This window comes from Dipodomys ordii, unplaced genomic scaffold (assembly GCF_000151885.1).
Source record: "Dipodomys ordii isolate 6190 unplaced genomic scaffold, Dord_2.0 Scaffold293, whole genome shotgun sequence".
In the NCBI taxonomy this organism is placed as follows: Eukaryota; Metazoa; Chordata; class Mammalia; order Rodentia; family Heteromyidae; genus Dipodomys; species Dipodomys ordii.
In genome coordinates, this window is record NW_012267509.1 from 196702 (window position 1) to 206055 (window position 9354).

At 38.1% G+C, this 9354-nt stretch overlaps 1 protein-coding gene across 1 annotated transcript; it reads right to left on the minus strand.

Annotated features, from left to right (window-relative positions):
* Positions 1 to 6793: 6793 nt before the first annotated feature.
* Positions 6794 to 7693, minus strand: LOC106001385 (putative vomeronasal receptor-like protein 4). Its single transcript, XM_013036481.1, has one exon. The coding sequence runs from the start codon at positions 7691 to 7693 to the stop codon at positions 6794 to 6796; it is 900 nt and encodes a 299-aa protein (XP_012891935.1).
* Between the last annotated feature and the right edge of the window lie 1661 nt (positions 7694 to 9354).

The following is a 9354-nucleotide window of genomic DNA, read 5'->3' on the forward strand; positions in this document are numbered from 1 at the left end:
ATCCATCTTAGGCCCAATCTTTTCAACTAAACTATGAGCTCAGTATCCCTAACATCATAACTAGGATAAATTTAAGCTGAGTTTTCTCAAGTTATACTTACAAGCAGCCTGTCTGAAACATAATAAGAATTCTCTAAAGAATACCCATAATATGAAATTATATTTTAATGAATAAGGCCAACAATAAATAAGCACATAAGTTTAGTTGACAACACTGTGTGATATAATGTTATGTCTAAGTGTTGAGAGATATTTAAGAATGGATGCAGAAAGAATATCTTCAAAATTAAATGTAATATACTAATTACAGAATTATTTTGAAAGAACAAAGGATATCCCATTGGAAACATAGCAATACATTAAACATTAGGCAAAGAAATGTTGTGAAAGCTAATTATGAATAGTCAGTTATCATGTCAATAAAAATAGAAGCTACAAATGAGGGGGTTTTTTCCTAGAAATCTTAGTCTTAAATGGTTCTTTTCTAATTGCTAGAAGAAACCAACATGAGACCTTGTACAAAGACCTATCATTAAGGTGCCTAATGAGAGAAGGTCCTGAGTAGTAGAATAAAAAAATCTTATGCATTTGTCAAATGATATCTGCTCTAAATGATATCCAGTATTTCTTTGAACCCAGGTACATTCCTTTAGTTATCAGGAGAGTAAAGCTCTAAAGGCTCAGGGATCCTCTTCCTCAACTCATTGCTTAATTAAAGAAAGATGAACATCCATGCCTCTGACAGAATTAACGTGCATATGTGAGTGAATGAAAGAAGCAAGTCAAATCTCTTGTAGCTGTAGTGCAGAAAAGCTCTGGGTTAGTACCCTCCTCAAATCATATTTTAATCCCTTAGGATTTGTGGAGTTCTTGGCTATTTTAAACTATCACCAGGATTTCAATTTCAGTTGCCTGGTCAGGGACAAGGAAACTGTCTGGAAAAAATATTTTCCCACTCCACAAACTCATCAATACTTTGACTCAGAAGTGAAACTAGAGGCTTAAAAAATTAGAACCTTGAAAATTTTTTATATCTTTCTGATTTTTTGATGTGGATATCCACACAACTTTGTACAAAGCTCATCCTGGAGTAGAAGCTTGTTATTAAATCCTGAACCAAAAAAAAGAGAATTAACTAAATATTTCTAGAGTGTTTTTCTTAGACATGGTCCTTCTTGTTGCTTGTGTCAGGGACATGCCGTGGTAAGGGTAAAATAATGAGTGAAGGTTCAAGACTCTGTTAGCAACTCCAGGGCTTCTCTAAAGACAGCTTAATATTAATGTGTCTGAGAAATACTACAGGGCCTATGTGATAACAAAATTTTCAAGTCTACTCACCTAAGTAGCTATGATGCAGACAAGCTTTGGGGTAGTCCTGGCAAGCTGAATCTTTCCAGATCCTATTTATACCTCCATGGTTTGTGGAGATCTGGGCTGAGTGAGACTTCCCTCAGGTCACAGAGGTCCTCCTGTTGGACAGACGGATGCCTCTGAAGAATCTCAATCCCTGAAGTACAGCTTTTCTTCTCCCTCCACAATTACTACTTTTGATTGGCTCAGAAGTTATCTGAGGCTAATTGAAGACTTAATTATGTTTATATAAGGATGTGGAGGTGCATTGTTAGGCTATTTATTTGAGATTACTCTGCTTTCCCATGTAGGCATTCATAGTTATAAACTTTTCCTTTTACTCATTCTTTTCCTGTATCCCAAGGGTACTGTTTTCCTTTTCCTTTGATCTTTGCCATTTCTTGATTTTTCACCTCCTATTTCTTTGGTGACCCACTCATCATTCAAAAGTAAATTGTTCACTTCCTGTGTCCTTGTTTATTGTCTGTGATACACTTGCTCTACTAGAACATGGGACATTTTTTATGTTTTAAAATATATTTGATCCTTTCTTTCTGTAAACTTAAAAATCTTCCTACCATTCCCCAAGGGGACAGGTAAGCATTTAAACAAGTACCCAGATAGTGAGGAAAGGATAGAAACATTCATTTTTGTAGATTTAGAGGCTTGGCATATAAACTGACAATAATATCCGGATCCTAATTATTACTGTGAAGTATTTGGTGGGGTATGGTGACTCAGTATTGTCTGAAGTCCAGTCCAGATGATTGTTTCTTCTTCAACTCATCCTTCTTGTGCCAGTCCAAACTCAGGGTCGAGATGCTGTCACTAACCTTTTTTCCCCTTCTTTTCTCAAGGCTAGCACTCTACTATTTCAACCACAACTCCACTTTGCAGGTTTGGTTAATTGGAGATAAGAGTCTCACAGGCTAGGACTGGGCTGGCTTCCAACAATGGTCCTCAGATTGCAGCCTTCTAAGTAGTTAGGATCACAGATGGGAGCCACTGGTGTGTGGCTCCTAATTTAACTCTTTGATGTCATTCTTAATTAAATTTCTAGTACTACATTCTTTTTTTTAGGAGGGGGGGTCCAGTCGTGGGGCCTGAACTCTGGGCCTGGGCGCTGTCCCTCAGCTGTTCAGCTCAAGGCTAGCACTTTACCGCTTGAGCCACAGCACCATTTCCGGCTTTTTATTTCTGTTTATTAGTGCTGTGGACTCGAACCCAGGGCCTCAAGCATACATGGCAAGGGCTCTACCACTGAACCACCTTCCCAGTTCTAGTATTACATTGTTTTAGATTAATTACCACTGACTTGTTTAAGGACCTCTCTTCTTGGTTCTCTATGCAATATGGAAAAAAAAAGCCAGTTACAGTAGATAACTATAGAACTAACATAAATAACAACAGTTATATAAGAAGATATAGTAACATTAATAACATCAAGTTTGTTCAACACCAGGCGCTGGTGGCTCACGCCTGTAATCCTAAGCTACTGAGGAGGCAGAGATCTGAGGATCACAGTTCAAAGTCAGCCCAAAGGGAAGTCCGTGAGACCCTTATCTCCAATAAACCACTAGAAAACTGGAAGTGGCACTGTGGCTCAAGCAGTAGAGCGTTCCCTTGAGCTGAAGAGCTGAGGGACAGCCCTCAGGTCCAGAGTTCAAGCCCTAAGACTGACAAAAAAAAAAGTGCAACCATGTCATGACCGAAACCAGAAAGAATAGGCATTTACTACTATTACTAAAGAAGTAAAATATCCAAGTATACAAAGTCATGTGGGAGCTACGGATGAGACATTCTTAATAATAGCATAGAGAAGGTTAAAATATAGCTAGTAGTAGAATACGTGGGTAGTAGGCATAAAGCCATGGGCTTAATCACCAGCAATCTCCTCTCTCCCACATATTTCAAATATAGAAGTGAAGAGAAGTACTTTTGCTATTTAATAATAGTGTTTTGTATGTCCCTCCCCCACAGTATAACCCCTGCTTTCACTGTATTTGATGTTGGTATAATTTGTGAAGGGGAAGGGGAAAAACAAGTCGTTTAAATAAGGATACAGGTGGACCTGTTGCAACAATGAGAAGTACAAGTTGTCATGTAGAAAACGAACTTAACAACTTTGGTGGGGGCAGGGGGGAGGATTATGTGGTGGGGGGTGGGGGGAAGGGAAAACCAAGGAGGAGGCTACAATGCTGGATAAGAAATGTACTCATTATCTTGCCCATCTAATTGTAACCCCTCTGTACAGTATTTTCACAATAAAAAATAGTTATTTTGATCTGTGTATTTTAAAATTAACTGTAAGTAAGTATTGAGATACCAGCACTTATCAGTTCCATTGGAATTTTCCCAGTCTTTCATATAATCAAGAAAATTCTTACACATGGATGGATATTTTTAATACCTTCAAACTGTGAAAAAACAACAAAACAAATATTTCACTGGATATTAATATATTTTATTTTTATATAAGTCTTTTTTATTCACTTAAAAAAAACCAACTATCCTGGAACCATGCATAGTGGCTGTAAGTTTCTTGGGAGGTTGAGCCAGGAGAGTCATCACTTTGAGGCCAGCCTGGGCAAGGCAGCAGCAAGGTCTTGTCTCAAAACTTAGAAAATCACCTTGGCAATTAAAAAAAAAAAGATGATGCCAGGTGTCTGTGGCTCACACCTATAATCCTAGCTACTCAGCAGGCTGAGATCTGAGGATGGAGGTTCAAAGCCAGCCTACACAAGAAAGTCCAAGAGATTTATCTCCAATAAACCACTCAGAAACCCAGCAATGGTGCTGTGGCTCTAATGGTAGAGTGCTCAACTTGAGATGAAGAGCTGAGGAACAGCACACAGGCCTAGAGTTCAAGCCCCACACTGACAAAAAAAAAAAGATGATACTAAGTGAAATGAACTCTAAGGCATGGACACAAGAGGTTTCTCTAGGTGCTTGTTTTTAATGTACTATGTGTTCTCTTGTTTCTTTTGTGTGTTCTTACCCCTATGGCTTATACCTTGTTCTCTCTCTCTCTCTCTCTCTCTCTCTCTCTTTCTTTCTCTCTCTCTCTCTCTAACTCTCTCTCCTTTCTTTTGCTGTTCCCTGGGCTTGAACTCAGGGCCTGAGCCCTGTTCCTGAGCCTCTCTGTGCTCAAGGCTAGAGCTCTACCACTTGAGCCACAGCACCACTTCTGCTCTCTGGCATTTTCGTGGCCATCTAAAGTAGTCTGAAATGTCTTCTGGATAAACATATTAAAATCTGAAGGATCTCACTCAAGTTTATATAAAATTCACAATAGTATAACTGATCTACTTGCTTACCCATTCAATTTAACTTGAATCTCAGCCTGGCTGAGTTGGATCCCAAATTATTCCAACCAACATTTCTCCACATGTTTTTTTCAAAGGCTAATTTGATAATATACCCATCAAATATTTTCAAAAATCTTGCTTTATGCTTCATCTGTCTCTGCATTCCTCACAATACACAAACACATGTTACAAAATTTCTATAGGTTTAATATCTAACATCTCACAAATTGAGTCATATTTTAATTTATACAATGTCTTATAAAAGCGAATCATATGAGAATTCCTAGTGAGAATTTACCAGTTTATGAGTTACTGTAACTTGAGGATACTTAGTTAATTTCATTTAAGTATTGTGTGTATGCCCACAACCCCCCCCACACACACACACATCCTTTGGATCCATTTTAATTTTTATTAGTATATATTAATTGTACAAAGGAAAGAATTTACTTATGTTTCCTTACTTGCATATAAAACACTAGGATTATATTCACCTCCATCTTTTCTCTTTTCCAATTCCATCTCCATAGTCACCCCTTTTACTTTCATGAGCTTGGTGTTCCATTAAGTTTTGCTTCCATAGCTCGAATAAATGAGAGAAACATGTAACCTGTCTTGGATAGACTCATTCATTTCAGTAATATGATTATCACCAGTTCCATCTAGTTTCCTTCTTTTTTGTAGGCAAGTAAAATTCCATTGTGTACACATATTACACTTTCTTCATTCATTCATCTGCTAATGGACACCTACACAGGTTCCATTGTTCAGTTATTGTGAGTTGTGACATGGTATACATAGGTGTGAAAATACCTCCACAGTAAAATGGCTTGAATATTCACTGAAATGATGGGTCTAGTTCATATATATTTTTGTCTTGAATTTATTGAGAAATTTTCATACTGATGTTGGGTTTTTTCTATGTTGAGGACTAAATTTAGTCAAGAGAAGATGTAGTACAATCCCAGCGTGTACCAGGATCCCTCAACCATTGTAACTCAAGTAAAAACTCAGATGTACTTGGTAGTCCATGAAATGACTGTGATCAAAAAAGGAGATTGGTGCTCCAGAGTTACAACTGGTTAACTCATGGCATTAATATAGCAGTAGTTATTAAGTTGAGCCTACTTGGTAGCATCTTTCTGAAACCTGAGATTGCTTCTGTTAAAGGAAGACATATCTCTTTGTGCTATCCTATATATTTGATGCTTATACTTCATGGTTTTTACTAGGTTTGTAACTGGTTCGCTATTTTTTTCTTGTCAGTTTCCTTAGTACTTCTGGAACCACCAATGCCATGCAAGTGCCAGGTGAATCCCTTGTTGTGTAGAGAGTTAGCGTCTCTTACAGATCAGCATCAGTATGTCCTAAAAGTAGAACTCAGAAAAGGAATAATACCTGAACAGCTTCTTCATAATTTGCTCTTAAGGTCATTGTTCTTTTGGAGCCATAGTATATATACTTAGTATGTATCCCAAGTCAAAACCTTGTGTGAGCTATAAGCAAGGAAATCCATTTGAGGGTTCACAAAGGTGGAAAAAAGTTGGGGGGTTCTGTTTGGTGAAGATCTTAAGCTCAGGAAATATGGCAACAACTTGGAGCTAGTAGTTCACACTTGTAATTCTAGCTACTCAGTAGGCTGAGGTCTGAGGATCATGGTTCAAAGCCAGCCTGGGCAGGAAGGTCTGGGAGACTCTTATCTCCAATAAACTACTCAGAAAAAGCCAGAAGTGCCAGTGCGGTTCAAGTTGTAGTTAGAGCGCTAGTCTTAGGCAAAGAGGCTAAGGGACTACACTCAGACCCTGAGTTCCCGCTCCAGGCCTAGCAGCAACAACAACAAGTCATGGAAACAGACTCAATTTCTAGTTTTTTCCCCATGAAAGCAAGAAACTGAGAGGTAAATCATAGGGATGATTGAAATGGGAGGCTGATAAGAATCTTTCCTGCTAAATTCTTAGAACACATGAATCCATTTTAGATTGCTTAGGATGAGATCTATTAAAAATGTAAATAAACCTATTAAAATGTGTCTAAATGAATGTTAATGTTCTGAAATATTAGAACAGCAGGTCAAACCAATTCCTCATTTTTATACTTTTAGTTATGGAGGAATGGATATATAATTTCCATATTTCTCAGAAAGAACACCAGTATTTGGCAACACGAATATCTCTGATGACCAGAACAAAAGGGCTGAGGCTAGCATAAGCAAGAACTAGAAATACTTTAATATTTATTATTATAGAGTCAAAGGTTTCGACGGAACCTGTATAGAAGGAAAAAATGAAATCTGCCCAATAAAAGACAAGGAAACAGGCCATAAGAACAAGGGTACTTAGAGTAGCTCTGATTTCTGGGCTAGAATTGTTTGCAAACCTGGAGCTATGAAGATAAAGGACTCTCTTGTGATGGTTATACAGATAGAAAGCCATGTACCCACTGCTGCAGCCCATGAGACTCTGAAAGATCACATCCCGGAGAGCCATGAGGGAGAGGAAAAGCCATCTAACTATTTGCATAGAGGGTAGCATATGACAATACACAACATACATTCCAAGTCCAGATCCATTCGTATTATTGACTGCTGTGATATAGTGGAGCAAGTTGGAGCTTATCAGAGAATTTAAAATCCAAAAGAGAAGGAGATAGGGGAGAACTTGCCATGCAGTCGTAGGTTTGAGCTTTCTCCATTGGGTGGTCCTGGAACTGATGGTGATGGCCTGGACCATGCTGAGCAAACAGGTGGTGCAGATGGAAAGCCCTCGAGCTACTCTTTCCAGATAAAGCACAAGTTTACAACCCACATCACCTAGAAAATTTCTGACATAAAAAACAGTGGCTATCTCTCTTACCCCAGTGCTACAAATAATGATGACATTAGAAAAAGTCAAGTGGATAAGGATGAGGTCTATGGGTTTTTTGTCAGGACCTGTGAAAAAACTGTACACATGTCTCACACATACAAGGATGTTGCCCACAATTCCAGGTCCAGTAAGAGAAAGGAAGATTATCCTCTGAATGATGTTACTCCACATCCTCTCTGGACTTCGTGCTCAGCGCTGGGAAACACATTTTGAAAACCACAAATGAGTGAAAGGATGTATTTCAGGTGTCTTGATTTTTCTGTGCTTAGTGAAAAGAAGAGTTTCTGAAATATATGAATGTAAGCACTTCTTTTCTAACAGCCTATGATATCAGTTTGCTTTTCTTCATATTTCCTTGCTGTGTCAATTCGGGCATAAATTCATATGATTTCTACTACTTGCCTTTCCCAAACACCTTTCTTTATAGCCGTCATATCTAAAATTTATATAATAAATGTCTTTACCTACAAAAGCTAAGCAAAAGCAATATCATTCACTGAATTCCTAATCCATTTCCTGACCATTCTTGTAAAATAAATGCCTAATAAATAAGTTATCTGGCTCTCGTGGGTTTTGTTGGTGCTCGACACAGGTTAATTTTACCATGCTATACATATTTATTCCTCAAAGAATTACTCACAAAGGATTGTAATTGCTCTAGAAAATTTTGTCTAATCAAATGAAGCAGCTTTCCTGGAGAAGTCATATGCCCTTTCCATCAGCCCTATGGGAAGACTTAGTGGTAAGGCCTCCTTAAAAATAGGACTAAGAGGGCTGGGAAGGCGGTTCAGGGGTAAAGCGCTTGCCTTGCATGCCAGAGGCCCTGAGTTCAATTCCTCAGCACCACATAAGTAAAAAGAAAAAAGCCGGAAGTGGAGCTGTGGCTCAAGTGGTAGAGCGCTAGCCTTCAGCTGAAGAGCTGAGGGACAGTGCCCAATCCCAGAGTTCAGGGCTCACGACTGGACCCAACAAAAAAAAAATAGGATTAAGAATGTTGCTTAACGTGAATTCCCAAACCTCTACATGGGTTGGAGGTCATTGAAGCTGATTTTTCTCCTTATATACCTTGCTTTTGTTCTTCATTTCTCCCTAGAGTGCTCTTCTAATAAAACACCAGAAACATATTCAGATACAGTAGGTCTTGTCCTATGGCCTTCAACCAAAGGTACAACTTAACTGATTCTGTGTTTTAAACATTGTCAAATCAAGTGATTTTTCTCAATCAACAAATCCCTCCTCTGTAGGTCAGTTTCTCTTCATTACTCACACTGTGATTTACATAACAACTTTATAAATTAAGCCCCTTTTTGTTCCTTCTCCTTTTATAAGCAAAATGACATTTTAGAACAAATAACCTAAAACTTCGCATGCCAAACGTCACCGTATTTTTCTTCCACAGTTGGAAAATTCCTTCTTGTCATAGTTACTTCTGAATTAATTTAAACTTCCACAAAACAAATATGACATTGACACTTAGAATATCATAATGTCCACAAGTCAATCTTTAGCCCAACCATCACACTTTACAGCTAACTGCACCATATTCATCACAAATGAGCCTAAAATTGGATCTCATATACCTTTCTCAAGCTTACCAAACTAGTTTCCTATGCATATGCTTCCATCCTAGCATCTAAGTTATCTAACATAGTACCTGCAATTAAATACTAAACACACTTCCTAATAAAGTTTAACATTAAATCAGAGTTGAGCTGATAAACCTGTCTGGAAGACAGGTGAGTTGGTCTGTGTGTTTTCATGAATATTCATCTGAATGGCCTATAGAAAATAATCTATTAGGATTTCAGTTTTCTCTCATAGGTAAAAAGTTT